At 31.8% G+C, this 21,957-nt stretch overlaps 1 protein-coding gene across 1 annotated transcript in view; it reads left to right on the forward strand.

Moving 5' to 3' along the window:
• The first annotated feature begins 572 nt into the window (after window positions 1–572).
• Window positions 573–21,957, forward strand: part of LOC118180950 (uncharacterized) — an 833,338-nt gene continuing 811,953 nt past the window's right edge. The window contains exon 1 of the mRNA XM_085815557.1: window positions 573–711. Within this exon, the coding sequence (XP_085671683.1) occupies window positions 669–711 (43 nt within the window). The 5' untranslated portion in view covers window positions 573–668. The remainder of the gene's footprint in view (window positions 712–21,957) is intronic.

Raw genomic sequence — 21,957 nt, forward strand, 5'->3', positions numbered from 1 at the left:
GTGATTTTCTTTAATCAATTAACCAGCTAACCAGTTGTGGCATAAATATCCCTCATAAAGTAGAGCCTACAACATCATCGAAAGATTCTTTAAAAAAATATGGTTTAAAATTACTTTATGGACTGGTTAGTACTACTGTACTCATAGTTTCACCTCAGCCGAGAAACTTAGTTTTAAAATGTTCTTTCACACTTTTGGCAATGCAGTCTTTGACTACATCTCAACTCGTCACGATGATGATAGCAACGCGTGTGTGAGGAGAGAGGGAACTTAGAATTGAAAAATCTATTTCCCACCATCATTTTGCTTGGTGTTACATTTTGAATGAGCTTCAGAATGATGGGAACAGGAGTTCATCCGCCGCAGCCATTAATACATCCTTTTGATTTTCGAAGGAATGAAAGAGGAAGTAATGGTATTACGCTGTCCCAGTTATCGTGCGCACCGCACCATGCCTCCTTCTCTCTCTCCCCTTCCAATTTTTCGCTGTCATAAGCCACTACTGGGCCGATTCATGGCCAAAAAAGAAATGCTCGTGTGGGCAGAGATAGCGTAAACATCAGGGCTACTCCCTCCTACCTTCCACACGAGCGCTTCTGTCGCGCTTGTGTATCTAAATAAACACGAAAGCGAAGGTAAATGAGCGTCATTCCGCACCGAGCGACGAAATGGATTTGTACCTGTGCAGGCCCCTCTTGCTACCGGCCAATGGTAAAACAGACTTTTTTTTTGGTTTTTGTTTTTCCCACTTTAGTCATAGCTCTTCTCTGATTTTCTCGGCGTCCACCCCCACTCATGTCACTTCGCAGTTTATGACACTGAGTAACCTGTTCCGGTTGAATAAAAGTGTGCAGGATAAAAATATTAATTTTGCTGTTACCTTTTGACTATTTCTACTCAGATTTTCATGGGAATGTATATAAAGCGTTCTAAGGCTAAATATGTGCGTAAATATTGCTTTGATTGATGTTTCAGTATGCCTCTATGACGTAAAATTTATAATAAATGTAACAGACACGAAAAATTAAAAAATCATAAATTTTGAATATTTAAATCAGGTTAGGTTAAATAAGTTTGCAAACCACTAAAGACTTACCTATTTCAGTACACAGCTCTGAAGTGTTTCTCATAAATTAAATATTTAAACCAGAATATAAAGCTATTTAAAACACATTACTTTAAAAATATTATATCCGCATTGCTATTGTAAAAATTATGGGCATATTAAATATATATTAATAACTTTCGCTTTAGAAAAAATAAAAATAACTTGTTGAGCACTTCAAGGATGTAGCATTAGAAACAGGAAACTTTATGAGTCTGAAGTTTTACAAACACGTACATGTTAAATCTGGTTGCGATGTCAACTACACGAATTTCTTTGCTGTCTAAGAAGCAAAATTTAGATTGGAGCAGTTTTATATGTTTGCATAAAGATTCCAGAATGACTAAACAAATTATATTCTATGTACTTGAAAGAACCATATATTAAATTACCAGTGCTCCGCAACCTTTTCTCACCTGCGACGCACAAAAAATCTTTCTGGAATTTCGTGGCACACCAAAGAGTTCCGAGTTATCAAGAAAGTGCCGAAAAAATTCAAATGCCGACACACTTACAATCACACACACAACCACACAACAGTGAAATATATATAAACATTTAAAATAGACATTATTAAGGAAAAAAATTGTCATTGTGTATTAAATATATGATAAAAAATTGCAAAATGTCAAATACATGTATTTGATTGCGGCACACCTATATCCTACTCATGGCACACCAGTGTGCCGCGGCACACTGGTTGCGGAGCACTGGTCTAAAAGAGATGCATTATTATTTAAACTTAATTATGTTTTATAGTATACAAACATTTTGGAATGAATTCCTTACAAAAGGAATGCTTGAGAGTTCTTTTTTGATGGAACCGCTAATAAAGCAAACATTTTCCGAAATTAGTGAATTTATTTCGTGGAAAGTGATAACGAACAAAATAATTTCCGCAAAGTATCTTAACGAAAGGAATCAACAATTTCACTAAGAACAGCAGAAATTAATTTAATATTAAATGTAACAGAAAAATAATTAAATTACAACTGAAAAATGTTTTGCTGAATAATGTTTTTAAAAACATTCCAGTATTCGTTTAAACTTTTTTCCATTTTAATTCAAAACTCTGCTAAACTGAATAAGATTATATTAGAGCGTTTTAGTTTTAAGATTTTTTAAGAGATAAAGATATAATTTTATGCATGCAAATTGCCATAATTGCTTGTGAAAGAATTTTCATGTTAAATTTTTTTCCCAACCGTTGCAGAAATCGGATATTAATCGGCAAAATTCTTAACGCTCTTCCAAACTCGGATAGGACTGAACTAAATTATAATCGTAAATTATTTTAAAAAATTTTACGCTTGTAGCTGCTTTTGTGTCCGGAATTATTGAAATAGCATGGTATTTAAAATTAGGTATTCCTGGCTGAATTTTTTCAGGATTCATATTATTTGGATATTTAAGTGCTAAGTTATAAGCTGATGCCTTTAAATTACTTAAATCTAATGACATTAATTGTTCACCAGTTAGAAAATGAAAATCGGAAGAGATTTCATTTAACTTTTCGTATCGCCATTTCAATTGTGAAATTAAAACGTCGTACACGTTTTCAATTTCTATAAAAATATATTTTTCTGAAAAACTACAATTTATATCAATTGATTCCTCACAATTTGATTTATTAACTTTTCGTTTTCGTTTCCCTCCAAATTCTGATGATATATTCATTTCTAAAGCTGAAGTTTTACATTTTTCAAATAATGCATTGAGAAATACTTTCTCTCATTTCCTGTAATGAAAGACATTCCTTCTATTAAGGTGCGACTTTATGGACTGTTATGGTTTTTGACTGCAAGGCTTTATTTACTTTTTTCCATTTCTTGCAATATTAAATTCCACACAGATAACAAACATAAAAATTTAAAATTGATTTGTTTCAAAATGCTGCTATTTTCAGCCCATTGCAAAGATTTGTGATTTAATGCCATATCTTTCAGTATTATGTTATTTGTAGTTTCAGTATGTTATTTGTAGATCTAATTCTTTTACAGCATTTGCTCTTAATGACTATCGTGTATCCATAGCATTTTAAAGATCAAAACGGACATCCCATTTTTTCGTTGAAGATACAAAAATATTATAAACCCTCTGTACAATGCCAAAAAATATTAATATACTTGAATTTGTTGAAAAAAAATTCAAAAAAAAAAAAAAATCTGAAATGTTTCAGATTTTAAATTGCGTCCAAAGGGGCGTTTTTTTTAACATTTTGTCTGTTACCTATCTTTATTAAATATCACATTCTTCGCACTTAAACCATAAAATTCAGTTCAAGAGCAATATCACAAAATAATACTGAATTGAGCATATCCTTATAAGTCTCGCGCGCAGGAGATAAAAATGTTTTTTCTGTACAACATTGCTATTGCTCGCTTTGAAATCCTTGAGTTTGATCAAAAATTCGTTAACGTTTTACAAAATATGAAATCGATAATAAAACAAGTCCAACGGGATTTGAGCCCCTGAAGGACTATTACTTTCGTTTTGGCATTTTGCGTCGGAATACTATAAATGTCGGTTCACTTTCCAAACTGTTGCCACAAAATGTTAGAGTCCTGCATTATATTTGAAGAAATTAAATAATGAAAAATCTGCATAAATGTATGTATAGTATAGTTCTAGCATTGTGATAAAATAACGATATCTAGAGTCATATAATTTTGAATGATGTAATCCTACTGCAAATATCGGCATCAGAAATTCCAAGTTTGAAATTTGGAATTTGTTTTATTATTACCTTCATATTTCGTAAAATTTCAACGAATTTTTGATTAACAAACTCAACGATTTAAAAGCGAGCAATGGCAACACTCTACAGTGTCAGAAAAACCTTTTTATCTTTAGCGCGTCGAACTGTGTATCGGATATTTTAAAGATATGCTCATTTTAAAATTATTTTGCGACATTGCTATTGAACAAAATTTTATGGTTTAAGTACAAAGAACAAGATATTTAAAAAATAAAGGTAACACACAAAACGTTAAAAAACGCCGCTTTGGACGTAATTTAAAATCTGAAACATTTCAGATTTAAAAAAAAATTTAAATTTTTTAATTCAGGTTTTTTTCTTGATTTGATGCAATCTTATTTCATTCCTTTAATATCATTTAAAGACTTGCGAAAAACTGCTCTATATCTTTCGAGTTGAGTTTTGATTTACTTCTTGTACATCTCTATCTCTTCTCTACATATAATAAAAGAAAGAGTCTTTCTCTCTGTGTGTGTGTGTGTCTTTTGTTCGCGCTGCGCGTAAGCTAATAGACCCAGGACTACGAAATTTGGTACATAGGGTGTATCTAAACAAGAGCCAGTGCACCTCGAAGCGATTTTTTCGAAATTCGAATTTTTTTTAAATTTTTATTTTATGTTTTGTGACCAAATAGCGTCATTTTGAGACATAATGGGCTATAGGAAAGCGAGATTTTACTCTACACACCCCATTTTCACATCGTCATGAAACGTAGGCACTTAGCTATTTTACGAACTTAAAATAAATTTCGTGTTCCAATAAATCGATTAAATACGAATTTATTTAACAAAGGGAGCTTAACACCTTTTCAACGGGATTTTTTTCTAAAAAAATTTATTTTTAAAAATGCACAGTTTATTTTTCTTTGATTTTTGGACACGTTAAACTTTCATCCTTGCGACTGCTTTTACAAAAAGAATTTTGGAAAAATAATAATATTTTGTATTTTTAAAGAATTTTTTAAATGAAACTTTCGAGTATACTTCTCACATCTTTAAAAATGTGATTTTGGCAACAGTCTTATTGTTATTCAAAGATTTTTGATGAAATCGCATCATTTTGAATAGTTTCATTCTTTTAGAAATATGGGTTTGGCAACAATTTTTCATCGTATTTCTTATGTCACTCTTTTTAAGAGATTGGCATATTTCATTGTCATTCTTTATATATATAATACATTTTTATTGATTTTCTTTTTGATAAAGTTGTTCTGCAAAGTGAAATTCTGCGCGGCATTTTATGTTTTTTGAGTTGCTTTCATGTTATTTTTTGCTTATTTCACTGTTTGTAAGATATTGAAAAGTTTTGCATGATTTTTTTTTCTTCAACGGAAAGTTGGTTAATTTTTTTATTAGGATAATTAATATTTGTATTAAGAGATATAGCTTATTTCATTGTAATTCTTTTCTCTTGAAAATATAAGATAAAATATCATTAAATATACTTTGCTTTTCAGAAGTTTTTGTTTTTTGTATTCTTTTATGTTATTTATTGCTCATTTCACTGTTTTTAAGATATTGAAAAGTTTTGAGTGATTTTTTAAGGAAACAAAGTTCTTAACAACCTTTATACCATTTGAGTTCTTAAGATTTTGCAAAGGGAAGTTGGTTAATTTATTTATTAGGATAATTAATATTTGTATTAAGGGATATTGCTTATTTCATTGTAATTTTGTTATACGTAATAGCTTTTTTTTATGAAGTTGTTCTGCAGAGTAAAATTCTACGCAATTTTTAAATTTAACGTTCGGTGTTTCCTTCAGCCATTTTTCGGGTACATTTAAAAGCCAGACGAAGGCTGGAAGCGAAGCTGCTAGTTATAAATATGAGTCAGTTTCTTATCGAATACCTCCATGAAGACACTGATAACGTTTGCTTGCTTTGACCTAATTGATTGATTTGTGTTTTTGGATAAATTTTGCTATAACTGAAAATGGAAATATCAGTTATCATTGCGATGGTTGAGATTAATGTTTTCTTATATATTTCTCAATGAATTCTTTCATTTAATAAAAAATTTAGAACAAAATATTTTAGAGAGGGTTTTTTTTGTGGGGGGGCATATTTAAACAACGGTCAGAATAAAAATGACAATTATTGGTTCATGACATCGCTTTAAAGCTTAAACGGTGGTAAGCTTGATTCATTTTACTCATTTTTTGATTCATTTGACTCATGCTTTGTTAAAATATTAGATTTTTTCTGTAACATACACTTAAATTTTTCTTTGCTGCAACATGTTTTATCCAATTTCATGCTATCATTATTTCTGCGAAGGTTAATATTTCTATCCATTACGTTGGTTTTTGTTATCGCGTACGTGTTTCCGTGAGGTATTAACGGTCGACATCATAAAGAGAAGTTTAGTTAATAGCTTTGGCAGCATTTCAAGAAACTGATAAAGCACGTCACTTCTTGCCGTGAGTACCATAGTTTAGAAGGTAGAAAAAAACACACACATAATTCACTTATAATCACGACTTATACCTATTAGTTTTCGTAACTTCAGTTGCATGGAGTTTTATCATCGATATTTATTTTAAATTTATATTACAGTTTCTCAATTGTAGCAAAATGTTTGATGGAACTGGGGGATTTATTGTTTGAAGAAAGAAGAGATAAATCACTTAAATTTTTGAATCTTTGGGCTTCAATATGTGAGCCGTTAAGAACGGATTGAAAACTAGTCAAACTTGATATATTATTAATAAAGTTATTATTTAATGGCCACAGTATATGCATTTACGTTTGAAATATGTCTACGTTTGCATTTTTAACGAATTTCAAGGCTTGCTAAATGCGTTTTTTGCAAGCTGTATCTTACTATTTCTTTGAAAGATATGTCGTGATTTTCTTCTTATTTTAATACATGCAAATGATGTTACGTATTTTATATAAATGTGCTTTTAAATCCATACTCCCAATCTAAAGAACACACATTACATGGAAATTCAGGAAGAATCATTCGGTTTTTTTGCAGTTAAAAAATTAGCTAAATATAATGTTGGCTACTATGTAAAAATAAAAGCTCTAGTGATTATTTTTGAGAAAAATTGAAAAGGACCTCGTAGCAAGAGAAAGTACTTATAAGCCACATAAAACAGTAACTTTTATTTCGCGAATAAAAATGCCTAGAGCGATTTCGGACCTAATAGTATCGCATCAGCTAAGAATGGGATTCATGGTTGGTGGCATTTTAAACTCAAAAACGTTTCAAACCCCTAAAATGTTAAAACCCCTAAAATGTTTGAAATAGTATTGAATATAGTTTAACAAAATAAAATTATACTGATCTGATGATCGAGTAATTAATTATGTACATTAGTTTAATAAAAGAACATATTTTAATTTTTAAGCTGAAAATGTATTAATGCTATTTATTACTTTTCCGTGTTTGACCCGAATGACATACTACTGTAATTATGCATAAAATCGGTTGATATTCAAAGTTATTCGTAAATACATGAAGCTTTTTAAAAATTCATAATAAATAAATCTAAGAAATCATATCAAATTTCATTGCACTGTTTTTGAGGAAACATAATTAAGGTTTTAAAAAAATTAATTTGCACAAACGTTTAGTATGTTAATCTTCGCCAGTACGGGAGATAAGATATTTATGCATCACTATGAGGTTTATTTACACAAAACGGAAAGTTTGTCGATCCCAGCTTAATGAAAGCTGGCGGATGTCATTTGAATGAAAACTGGGTGATGCCTTAAAAATAAAAGTTGTAATATCATTTGAATGAAAGTTGGAGGATGGCATTTGAACGAAAACTGCCTGATATCCGTGGAACAGAGGTGTTTTTGCCTTCCAACATGTCAATTGTCTGACTGCCTACCACGAAGACCATTTGTGAGAGTACTTCAGTCAAAACTTTCCATAGCTATATATTTATTCGAGAGAGTATCCGAATAAACAATTTGCTCTTAAATTGGACAAAACACACATGCAAACAAGACTTGAAGATGATGCGTTAATACAGTGGTTACTTCGGATTTAATTTAGCTTATATTTTTCATGTACACTCCCCACTGATCTACAAGAACCTAGCAGGTATCGCCTATGCTGTGGTTATGATATGATGGCACGCCTCTGGGACGAAATGGCTTATCGCATGAATGGCCACTCTATAAACAAAATAGGACACACTGAATATTTGTGAAATATATAAAATTGATTTGGTGAACTCTCCTATATTTCACTATAATAACATTTGGCATTGGTTGCGTAGTATGTTTGCTATTAAATTTTAAATGGCACACAGCACTATAAATGATCATCTATTTAAAAATGTATAAAATGTGCTTAAAATATACTTCTATCAGATCGCACATTTTCATTTGTAAAATATTATGCTTTTATTAACTCCTGAAAAAAAAGTTCAATTACAAAGACCTAGTAGCTTACTCAGATTATTTGTAAATCCAGCCTTGCAATAATACTCAGAATATTTGGGCATTTCGAACTGCTCTTAATAGCAGCTGTCAGTGACCGAGTAAATGAAAATGTATTCACTTCTAGCTTCGATTCCAGGCTACCTTCCTGGGAATATTTGCGATAATCCCAAAGCGCATATCTTTCGGAAAAGCAATCTAGAATTATCTCTAGAATGTCTTCAGCGAAGATAACTGTCGCAAGGTAGATAGCCTTTCATGCTTTGCGGCAATCAAAGTAATTACCTACCTTTGCTGTAATTGCTAGGAATTACGTTTGTACTATCAGTGGTGACTTAACCATCCATAAAATGGTGTTGCGTTCCATATTAAATTATGTTTGCACTGTTTGAGCTTTTGCCAATTATATTAGATGTAAAAGCCTTAGAGTTTATATGGAAGGAAGATTGTTCAAGAGCAACGAGTTTTCATTCATTAGATATACAATTTAATTGATAACTTTCACATTTTTTAATAAACTTTAGTTTGATTCTAAATTTAAACATAATATTTCTAGTCATATGTAACTCTTCACATACTTTTACTTTTTCGGGGCTAATTCTTAAACCTTACCATAAGGTGATGACAACGTCATCACTGCAAGTTGCTGAGATCATTAGTTTCCAAAGCGGTGTTGAGTACGATGTTATCTAGTAAAAAAAATTTGAGCAGAAGAGATAGAGGAATTATGCGTTTTATACTACTGCACGATAACGCACAGCCTTATACTGCTAAAATTTCATGTAGATTCTTTGTTAAGTTCTTCATTACAGGGAAATTTGCCAAACCAAGCACCTTCAAATTATTACATGTTTCATTCATTTCAACATCATATGGTAGACACACGTTTAAAGAAGTTATAATCTAAATATAACATAATGCTATCAAAATCTTGTGGAGCTTTCTACAATTCGGCTTGAAATCATATTATATTGTAAGAACAAATGAGGTCTTCGTGTATTCCAAAGCATAAAATAACTGCTTTCATTTAGTGAAGCAGTATTTTGATTTATAAATAAGTTTCATTTAGTAAATTTAGCTTTTAATCCATTTGTGAAAAATATTTTTCTAACTGTCCCATCTGGATATTTCGAAACCATAAAATTTAATACTACACATATTTATACTTAGTCTACTTAATACTACACATATTACATATTTCTACTTAACAAATATTAACAAATGTTTTTTATATCCTTGACGTCAGTTTCATTTATTTGTCACATTTTCCTTTTCGAATTTGAATATAATCCCCATTTTTAAACAAAGGTTTATGAATAAGACTCACAGACTTTTGATTACTATTGCATTTTCAGCAATTTTCTTACAATTATACCTTTCATATTTAAGAAAGTTTGAACAACTGCAATTTTGAGAGGTTAAAGTTCTTGTTTATTTTCCGTTGAAAAATGAGGAGCAAATAATTAGCAAAACTAATCTACAAAATTTAATTTAAAATTTGCCAAAATAATAATTCCGGAAAGAAAAAATGGATAAAATTAATTTGCAGAAAAATAATCAGAGAGAAAGAAAATTAAACTATAGAAAATAGATTATTATATCCTAGAAGGCCCGCCGGTCATACGAAATGACCGCTGTTTAGATATTATAAATTGTAATTAAAATGATTTGTGCAAAGGTGTTTGCTAATTTAAACTGAATTACCCAGGGTAGGCGGCGAGGACGTCCCTTTGCTAACTGCCCCACGGGGTTTCCCCCTTCTACTTGCTTAATTGTTTAAAGTAGAGTGCAATGAAGGAAACCACTGGCGGTACATTTCTTAACAGCCACCGCTAGCTCAAAAAATAAAGGTGATTTAAATAATAAAATGTTAATTCACATAAAGATCTCTTTGTACACAACATTTCTTGTGTAGATCTTTTCATCATTTTTAAGCTTGCCTTGCAAAGGACCATAAATTATTTTTAATTTTACGTCTGTTCTTTCACGAACTCTTTAACAGGCAACATAAAGTTGGCCATGTCCAAATGCAGGCTCAGGTAAAAAAATGCCAACACGCTTAAGCGTTTGGCCCTGAGACTTATTGAGGGTCAAAGCAAAGGCAAGTTTTACAGGAAATTGTCTACGTCTCAATTGAAACGGCAAAACCTGTGCCGTGGCAACTTCACCCCATTGGCTAGTACAATTACGCAAAAACCAATAAACTATCGGCGACAAACGGACACTTAAGCCGCATATATATATAGGGTGAAGTAACATCATCTCCTCCGAAACGGCTGACTCCCGGACTTAGCGAAGCACACCGTTGGATTCCTCAGGTCGCGTCCCAAGAAGACGCGAATGGTCAAATTGGACCATTCGCGTCTTCTTGGGACTTTAATTAGCCGAAATATTAATTTAAAACTAATTTTCCCCTACGTTTTTCCTACATTTTCCATTTTCTTTCTTGGGTTTACTCTATTAGAGGGATTTGGCTACGTGCCAAATTCTTTTTTCTCGAATACCTACGGAACGGCGCCGAGTTGAAATTCGAGACGCGTATCCTCGGATTCCAAAAAGTTCTCCGAATCCATCGATACCGTTCTCATCTTCATACGACTTTAATCGGTTGAGATATTAATTAAAAACTGCCGAAACGTTAATTTCCGCGCTCATTTTTCTGAGTGGCTACAATAAACTATCGGCGACACACACTTTAGCCGCTTATATATATAAAGAAGATTAAGAATACTTGTGGTGACTTTCAAATATCATATTTAAATGCCAATTAAGAGGTTTCATTATTAGGATAATAAATATAACAAGAATGTACATTTTCAAATGGTTATTGATTAAAACTAAAATAATTTCAATAAAGTTGTTTATAAAGCAATTTTCAGCGAAACTTTTAATGTTTTTGTTTAAGTATGATAATTTGTCCACATATGGACGTGCGTGAGCTTTGTAAGAATATCAACATATGGATTTATTTTTGTCGTGGAAGTTTGTCAATGTTTTCTGAAACCCAAATAGGTATTTGCTTTATCAGTTAATGTGGATTTATTTGGAATTTATAAAATATGTAAAAAAAAGGACTTACTGAATTTACTTCTATTCTGGCATTGGTATTGGTTCCATAGTTTATTTGCTGGAAGATTTTAAAATGCTTCACGAAATTATGATTTACTATGTACTATGCCCCACAATATAGCATCTTGAACGAAACTTTATATATTGTGTACACATAACAATTAATTGATCACATTACGAATCGAACGCATAATAATTAATTAATTAATCACATTGCAATCTTTTCTAAGGAACGTCAAAGAATATTTCTTTCTTTTTTTTTGGCATGGAGAGAAACGCTCAGAAGCAAGCAGTATAGAAAGTACATACAAAAATAAACAGAAAAAAAAAAATGCAAGAAAAAAAGTATTATCGGCACCAACGAAAACGAATGAACGAAATTTTTATTTTGATAAAGACGTATTTAAAGGCGAAAAAAAGTAAGAAATTTGTAGGGAAGGAAAAGAAAGTTAAACATGTTTTTTTATTACAGTTATCTTAATTTTCTCCCATGCATTATGCTGCTTTGTACTTTAGTATAGACAGTAAGAAGACTATGAAATGAAGTTAAAATGGTATTAACTGTCACCGCTGAAATATTCTAGTAAAATGTGTTATATTAGTAAAGAAAGTACATGTAATTAAAATATCATTTTATAATATATTAAACATATCGCATGTTATTAAACGAATTTCATTTTTACATTGGAAAAAAGCGCTAAATGATGCGTAAACTAGAATGAAATGTATTAAAACAATAATTTAAATAATTCATCTTACAACTATATTCCATGGAACCTTGAATCTCCATATAGCTCCTCTAGGTGTTCCACGTAATATTAATGTATTTTCTAAAGTTTATAAAGTTCTTTAATTAAAGACAAGATAAAATTCTCTCTTTGATAGGAATGTAACTGAAGAGGTAACTTTTTTATCATTCATTTTTCTGAGGATAGTAGAAACTAAAACAATTTATGTTTTAAAGGTTTCCCAAATCATTTTAACCTCAGATATATTGCCTGATTCCAAAAAGTTAGAAGATAATTTATAACAAGAAACATCGTTTAAAATGTTTATAAGTGTACATTAAGATAGTGGTCTCAAACTCAAATTTCATGAGGAGCAAATCCACGATCTGAAAGTAGCTAACGAGCCAGATTTTTTAGTAACAAAATGAAAAATATTTAAAACAAATAAACATACATAAGCAAAAAAAATTATATTTATTTTCTATTTGAATTTTAAACTTTGGTTACTGCAAGACAGTTTTGTTGGTTGCACTGTGTAATACAAATGTGCTTACATTTGAATATTAAATTTTCAGATCACATTTATTTCGGACAATTCTAAAATGTTTAAGTAATCAACAAATAACTTGCTAAATTTTCAGTAATAAACAAATTATGAAAAGCATTACGAAAATTTTCAAAGTTTTCAGAGAAAAGTTTTCAAGCGGAACAACACTTGAGAGAGTCAATAATAACAGCCTATAGGCTCTTCCTCTTATTTATTAAAATTTTCTTTGACGCATAAATAAAAATACTTATATTTGTATATAAATAATTATAAATTTCTTTATTTCTCACTACAGCTTTACACTTCTTGGCGATTCGATTCTGATAAAGTTTGTAACATTGAAGAAAGTTACTAGAAATTATCCTCATCAATGTGGACTTTTCGTTTTAATTTCCAACTGCAAAGAAAGGCTGTTTACATATTTTTGCATGCGTATGGTTTCGTAGTGGACTGGATGCACACAGAACCGGTGATATCTTGATGAAATTTAATTTATCAAAAGAAAAACTTTAGAGTTCTGGAAAGTTACGCAAAAATACTCTTACACCTCTTCCCAATATCGCAGAGTACGATCAGTAATTATACTTCAAACTTGTATTTCCAAACAAAGGGATTACTTTCCTTTCAAACATTCGTAACTGAGTATGTTTATTTTTTGACAAGTATGACAGTTAATAAAATCCCTATCTTCAAGCATTTAAATGAGATTTATATCCCACTGTGCCTTAATTAGCTCAATACACAGACTTTTCTGTTTTCTTCTTCGTGTTCGTTTTTAATGATAACGAAAATAATGTAAACTCGGAGTTAAAAAAACTAAAATCTTTGGAATACTGTATTGTATTTCAGCAAATACATAATTGGAATATATTCGCGGGCCGTATGGAATTGCTTTGGCGTCCACATAAGGTCCGCGGGCCATGAATCTGAGACCACCTCACTAAGACACTGTTAGAATATCCTTTATTTTGCATTATTTTATTTAGGAGACAACCCCCACGAAATTCATTTTTCAAATTTATTTTATTACCTTTATAAATAATGTACTATTTCAAGTCATTTTTATAGCATTATGTAACCTGTTTTTTTATTCAAATTAGGTTTTCTTTAATACCTGCTTTCTGACATGGAGTCCACAAATAGCATAAATTCTTGCCGTTTGAAAAATACTACTTAATGCTGTTCTTTCATTTTTTCCTTATTTATTTATACTTTGAAAAATAAAATAAAAGAAATATAAAAGGGATTAGAATTGTTTCTTTCTTCTATTCTTCAGGTAGAAAAAACTTCTGCGAGAATTAGCAATAACAAGACAAATGTTGCATTTTGTAATTAGTGACGCAGCTGCCTGTTCATGAATTCTTACAGCCTATCTTGAACTTTTATCTTGACGATGAGCAGAAATCCAAATCGCTCTGCGTAAATTTGTCAAATTTAGTTTTGTGAAAAGTTTTTGATATCGCAATAAACTTAATGCGAAGATGCCTACTTATATGCAAATTGGAGCGCATATCATTTAATAAAGTATTATCGACGCCAGCGTTTTGAGTACAGCGTCTTTTATGTTTTATTTTAACATGGAATGTCATAAAAGCTTTCTTTCTTTCCCAGTCATTGCATCTAAGCATTCATTTATCTGATTTATTTACAGTATTATCGTCATTTTTCGAAATACATAGCGATTATTCACGTAAAGAGAAGGCTAAAAACTCACTAAAAAGAAAAAAAAAAAAAAAAAAAAAAAAAAACCTAATATTTCTTTAAAAAAGAATTCATTGCGAGACTCCCAAAACATTAGTTAGCTTCTTTATGTACTTAGAAGCAAATATGAAGGGTGCATTTACAGGCAGTTATTCAACAGATAGATTAAATTAGTAAGTTAGTCTTTACTTGGACGATGGTTAAAAAATATTAAAGTTTGTGAGAAAGCCGCCCAGGTGGTACAGTGATTAGGGGAGCCTGACTGCGATACCGAAGGGCTTGTATTCGAATCCCGGAGAAAGCATGGATGCAAAAAATTGTCTATCCCTTCATAGGAGGTAACGGTGGCCGCCTGTTAGATGCCTCTGCAATAAAATGGCCACCACTTGAGGCCTTAGGAGTGGCTAATGCCATTATAGGCAAGTACCTAACATTGGAAAAAAAAGTGTTTGTGGAAATTTTTGCTTCTCACATGCTACCATGTTTCCGTGACTACATTTAATATGGCATAGAAGTATTTTCTCGTTCCAAGAATTTCGCTACATAAACTCAGCAAGGTAAGACCCATAGTCATAAGGAACCGGGCTTTGATGATTTTCATTTCACCATTTAGCCGAGTGCCACAGTCTATTTAACCACTTAGCTGAATGCCACAATCTTTTTAACACTTTGGCCCACTAGTAACCGAGCGGTAAAGTCGCTGAACACTGGTATTTCGGTCCGAGGTTCAAATCCCGCGAACGGGCTGGCTGCATGGGCGTTTTCGTGGTTTTCCCCATGTGTAACGTGTATACGAGTCATTACTCTTAGAAAGTCCTCCCCGAGGCATCCTCCTCTTAGGCACATAGCCCTAGTGTGCTTTGCCATAATTAAATAAACCAAACACCAAACTTTTTAACACTTTATACATGAGCAGCTGTTGTTGGATCAACAAAATGAAATTTATGATTCATTTAAACTAAAGTTTAGGCTAACGAAAGATGTCGCAAATTAACTTTATTTTCTGCAAAGTGAGGGAATATAACACTAACTCCGTTTAAAATTTAGGCATGTAGAATTTAGAAATCCCTCTGATGATGCAGCTCTCTGTTCAGTTAAACTCGTTTATCCGGAAAATATCTTTTAATTGTGAAGAAAAAAGATATTAAAAACGCAACCTTTCTTTACAGATACATAAAAGGAAAATTTATCAAATGCATAGTAAAAGATATTAAATCAAGAAATTTTATGAGTTTTCGCGACTGTGCTTTATGTCTGTGCAAAGTGTCTATGTCTCTGTTTATATGCGACTGTGCAAAGTGTCTTTTTATTGAACTAGAAAGCGCTTTTTCGCGAAGAGATTCTAGATCGTGGAGGAAAAAAGGTAAACTAAATGTAGAGAATCTTCGTATGCAAATGAATATGTATAAATTGAATAATAACTACAGAAATTTATTTAGGCACTTCTTTTATTTAAATTAAATTGCGAGCTATCGCAGGAACGTTTTAATTATTTTACTTAATTTTGGAGAACTTTATCGTATTTAATTTATTAGACCGTGTCATTTGCATTCCAGTGAAAGAGATATTTAAGCAAATTCTCTGGAATTTATTTTGTTTTATGTTTCAGTATGTTGTGATATTTCTTATATGCTTCGAAAAACATTTCTTTTTACATAGTCAGAATTTATTTTCATACATTCTATTTAAAAATTAAAATCATGTCTTTTCATCAAAGTGTCTAATCATAACGGAAAAATTTGAAATTAATTGAATTTCCATAACCGGAATTTCGCAGTAATCTGTTTGTTGAACCATTTTCTTCATCTTTCTGTACCCTTTTTTTGGGAAGGGGGAATGTGACTAATTAAAGATAGTAATTATTCTTCGAAATATAAAGCTAAAATTAATTTTTTTATGAATAAGGAAATGTAATTGCGAAAAATGTTGCTTTGGTTTTATTTTTAAAATGCAAAAAAAAAAAAAAAGGGCTTTTTAGGATAGATTTTCTTCTCTCGCTCCTCTCTATATATGCTCTGATATTTCTTTAACATTTACTTATTCGAAAACACAATTATCTGCGTTCAGCTAAGTAAAATACATGCATTTGAAGTAATAATTAATGTTTCCAATACATAGATGAAATAGGAAAGACAAATATTTAACAAAACGGCTCATTAGAAATCTGATTTTTCTCCACCTAATTAATTTTCCTGTTTTGGTTTAATATTATTTTCTCCTTGATGCTTCTTTCAAAAATTTGTATAACTGATACTTCGAAAGCAAACCTTAAAATTAATTATTAAAAGAACAGTTTCATTGTTATCAGAATATCCATATTTCTACCTCAAATAAATGATATTTCAAAAAAGACAGATATCTCAAAAAAGTAGCGAATATCATTTTCAAATCCTTCTAAGATGCCTCATAGTTCAGACTACTATTGGAAGGCAATAAAGAAACACCACTACAACAGAGTACATATTCATTATTAATTCAGGCAACTTGCAAATAATACTATAATCTACAATTAAGGGAAAATGAAATAAAGTTCACTGTCACAAAAGGTCAATAAAAATTTCTGGTTAGAGTTATATAGAAATTCTATATATTGAACCAAAATTCAGTACTAATTTGAAAGAACTGATATGCAAAACGGCAATTTTACTGTCATCAAAATTTTAACTAAAGTCTTTTTTGACAATTGCAAACATAGGTATTGATTCTTTATTGACCAATGCTAACATAATTATTGAAATATTTATCTACAGGGTAAGTCAGAAATGTGGCTTTGTATTTGATCACAGCATATAACGACAATCTAATGGTTAAAAGAAGTGAGATGGAGTCTCTTGGAAATTCAAGTCTTCAAACTGAAGAGTGGTACACATCAGTAATAACCAGATTCAATTTGTTCCCTCAAATTTCTTGTTATTTCAAATTTGTCTCCATATATCTCATTGTAAATAATTAGTTTTTTTAATTTCCGACTGCTGATGGAAACAATGCTGCATTTAAAACCATTTTTCCATTTTTTCCGGCCTCGCGATCAGTCTAGTACTCAGTTGTCCATGTTTGCAACTGTAACTCGTTGCAGCATGTTAAGTATTATTTTAGCTGATGATGTAAGCTGAGGGATATAAATCTTACTGCGCTACCGAAAAAATGTGAAAAATTATCCTAGTAAATTGTTTTTCTAACAGTGATCAACATAGTATTTAAAAAACATTAATGTAAAAAAGGCGTTAGAAAAAAGTATTTTATTTATCTGAGTCATCAGTAAATTTTGCTTAGAAATTCAATTACTTTGGACAGAAAAATTTAGTTTCTGTTCTATAGTAACAATGTAATACTGGTAGATTAATGATAAAACAAAAGCGGAAGCCCGCAAATCAATGATAAAAGTAACGTTTTGACGTCATTATTGGCAGTCAGATAAAGCAAGATGAAAACTCCAATAATGAAAGCAAGGGGGGAAAAATGTTTTAATATCATCAATTGGCAACACGAATCGACAGCCGAACAAAGAAAGTTTTTTTTTTTTTTTTTTTTTTTTTTTAAAATTTTATTTTTTAGGTAGATTTTTTTCCCCTCAGATACCCAAATCATCAATTCTCGAAACTAAATCCAAACCCTGCTGTTAGCAGCTTCATAAATTCTTTGCAGAAAGAGTGATTTTTTTTAAACCATAAATTGCGTTGTGCAACTTTATTTCATTTTAAGTCCAAAGTTATATTTGGGAAACATTATGTACAGACGTTTAACTTCTGAACTACACTAGCATGCATTGCTATTTTCAACCATTCAGTATTTATTTATAAGAAGATAATTACACATTTCCATTATCTTATTACGGCTTATTTTTAATGGAAATCAATAGAACGAATGCATTAAACTAAGAGATAGCTTTGAATTTATTCCGTCTAAACTATATTTTGTTTAAACACACAGCACTGTTTATAACAGGAGTACATAATATATGAGATTTATTAGTCCAAAAGGACTGTATCCCTGAGGGATTATTGTTTTCGTTTTGCGATTTTGCGTCGATTCACTCTGAATGTCCGTTTCACTTTTCAAACTGCTGCCAACAAATATTATCGCCTTGTATTATATTTGAAGAAATTAAATAATGAGAATCTGCATAAATGTATGTATGTTTCTCGCATTATGATAAAACAACGGTACCTAGAGCCATCAAATTTTGCATGACGTAATCCTACTGCGAATATGGGCATCTGGAAACCCAAGTTTGAAATTTGGAATTTCGTTTACTATCGATTTCATATTTTGTATAACTTGGAACTTTATTTTTATTTGTAACTTGGGTTCGAATTTTTTATTAACAAATTCAAGGATTTCAAAGCGAGCAATGGCAACGTTGTAGAGCAAAAATAGTGAGACTGTGTATCAGACATTCTAAAGATATGCTCAATTTAAAATTATTTTGCGATATTGCTTTTGAGCTGAATTTTATGGTTTAAGTGTGAAGAACATGATGTTTAATAAATAAATGTATAAGGTATTTCTCCCGCCTTCCTAGCGTGCCTTCATGGTGTAGTGGTTCTGCACGCTGGGCCGGTATTCCGAGAGGTCATTGGTTCGATTCTCGGCGAAGGCGTTGCTAATTTTTCATCTTGCCTGCTTCCAAAAAATACCAAATGTCTCTACAGTGGCGCCCGAACTAAAAGAATGTTGAATGATGATTCTCCTCACCCAGGATTTGGCGATTGGGTCCCTTAAAAACCCCAGTCGCTCTTTAAAAGGGAGAGTATATAAGGTATTTCTTCCGCTTTTCTAGCGTGCCTTTGTGGTGTAGTGGTCAGCACACAGAGGTCCGTGGTTCGATTCCCGGCGAAGGCGGTTGCCAATTTTTTATCTCTTCGGCTTTCCCAATTAACCTAATGTTCTAAAAGGGTGTTGGATGATGATTCTCCTCACCCGAGATTTGGCGATAGGGTCCCCTAAAAAACCCCAGTCGCCCTTTAAAAGGGGAAGTACGTAAGGTATTTCTCCCACGTGCCTTCTTGGTGTAGTTGTTCTGCACCCTCGGCCCGTATTCGAGGGGTCCGTGGTTCGATTCCCGTGAGAACATTGCTCATTTTTCAAGTCTCCTGCTTCCAAAAAATACTAAAGTCTCTAAAACGTATATGGATATCATCTATATACGTTTCCCCTTTTGATGAATTATTAAGTTAAAAAGTATATGATACGGAATTTGAGAAACCATCAGAAAAAAAAGCATTTCCAAATACGGAATACCGTATTGGACATTTATCGCCAACATTTTACACTTCAGCCATAGCGTTCAGAGTAACGGTTTTAAAAACAAAAAGAAATTCTAGAAAATAGCGGTTTCAGTTTAAACCACATGCCTTCAAAGACTTGAATTTATTTATTTCTTACAGGATTATATTTACTTATGCTTACTCAGTGCAACATATTTTACTATTTGCTGGCGAAATCAAGAGGAATAAAATAACTGTAAAAGGAGATTCTTGAGATGCAGCGAAGGAAAAGATACCGAAGAGGAACGGAGTGCTATCCCTTGTGAATGCACTCTTACTCGAGTTAATGCTATAAACTTTGGTCTCGAGTGATCTTGAAATAGGATTCTATTTCCATTTACCGTTCATATTCGAGAAACTTCTTGTGTTGAAATGATCATCGACATTATGCCCTTATTTCCTCGTGATAAGAAAAAAAATAGTTATAATGTTAATATCTATATTAAAGTAGATGATTTTGCAACATGTTTTCAATTCAAGAAGAGCCGCCTATTCCAGCTGTGAAATGAACGCTGTGCAGCAGGGATTTCTGTCATAAGTAAAGGCCACTTTTCTTTGCATTAGAAACGTCATCTTTTTTATTCTGAGAATTTTCATATGCATAGCTGGAAGAAGGTGTCTAATGTATATGTAAATGTTGAAATTATTATTCAAAAACAGTAATAAATCAGTTGCTTCACATGAATGAACTTCTGTCGAATAACACTTTGAAAGAGATGTTATTAGAAGCCGAAGAAAAAAAAATGCTTGCGTTCTGAACGCAGTTAGCTGATCTGCGAAAGCAATCATCATTTTATGAATACAGTATTTATATATGGGATGTAAATTGTTTAAAGTATCCGAAGAATTCTTCGGATAACTTTAACAGGAACATATCAAAATGTTTAATTTAATTATTCTTTGTTTTGAAGACTGCCGCAGCATGGCCGGATGCCAAATTCTATTCAAGCCGAAGTACAACTGTAAATGTTTCTTAATGTTTTATTATAAACTAATTATATTAAATGCATTATCTTAAAATATCAACGTTTTAAGTTATATTAAACATTTTTGATATCTAAAAAAGTAGCACAAGAAAGTGATGGAGAAGCAAAAATTTCGCAAAATTGGCGTATACATATATTTTGGTATACATACATAAACGTATTTAGTTATACATAAATGTACATTTAGTATACATACATAAATTTTAGGCGCACATGTTTGTGAAATGTAGTAAATTTGGAAAGGAAAAAAAAAAAAAAATCTGAAATGTTTCAGATTTTAAATTACGTCCAAAGGGGCGTTTTTTAACATTTTGTGTGTTACCTTTCTTTATTAAATATCATGTTCCTCGCACTTAAACCATAAGATCCAGTGCAACAGCAATATCGCAAAATAGTTTTAAAACGAGCATATCTTTAGAATTTCCGATACAGAGACTCACGCGCTGGAGATAAAAATGTTTTTTCTGCACAACGTTGCCATTGCTCGCTTTGAAATCCTTGAGTTTGTTAATCAAAAATTCGTCAAAGTTTTAAAACATAGGAAATCGATCATAAAACAAATTTCAAATTTCAAATTTGGTCTTCCACATGCTCATATTCGTTGGAGGATTACGTTATTCAAAATTCGATGACTCTATGTACCGTTGTTTTATCACAATACGAGAAATATACATACATTTATGCAGATTTTTCATTATTTAATTTCTTCAAATATAATGCAGGACTCTAACATTTTGTGGCAACAGTTTGAAAAGTGAACCGACGTTTATGAGTCCGACGCAAAATGCCAAAACGAAACTAATAGTCCTTCGGGATTCAAATCCCTTTGGACTAAAAAAAACGCGCGATCTGGAAATACTGGCTTAAACTATTAGAATGTCTTCAACATTTCCTTTCCTTTTCATTCAGTTATGCAGTTTGTAAAAACTATTTGTGGTGATCTGCTTTTCCATATAAAAAGCAGTCATCAAAGAATGCAAATAACAAATTTCGGAGAAAAGGTTACCATAGATGTAAAAAAATGCTTATGGAGTCATTAGGTTATTTTGATTCTGGAGACTTAAAAAATGAGCAATACCTTCGGCGGGACTCGAATCTGGACCTCTCGAATACGCACCGAGTGTGCTATCGTTACACCAGAAAGGCATACAGAAAGAAGGGAGAAAATACCTTATACACTCCCCCCTTTTAAAGGATGACTGGGGATCTGGGGACCCAGTCGCCAAATCCTGGTGCTGAATAATTTCTTCCACCTTCTTAGTTCGGGCGTCACTGTAGAATCATTAGAATATTTTGAAGCAGGAGACAGGAAGAATTAGCAATGGCTGGGACACGAACCTGGACCTCTCGAATACGTTCCGAGTGTGCTAATTGTTACACCACGAAGGCACTCAGA

Source organism: Stegodyphus dumicola, chromosome 4 (genome assembly GCF_044657685.1).
Source record: "Stegodyphus dumicola isolate Sdum_Otavi_A_Nest chromosome 4, ASM4465768v1".
Taxonomy (NCBI): Eukaryota; Metazoa; Arthropoda; class Arachnida; order Araneae; family Eresidae; genus Stegodyphus; species Stegodyphus dumicola.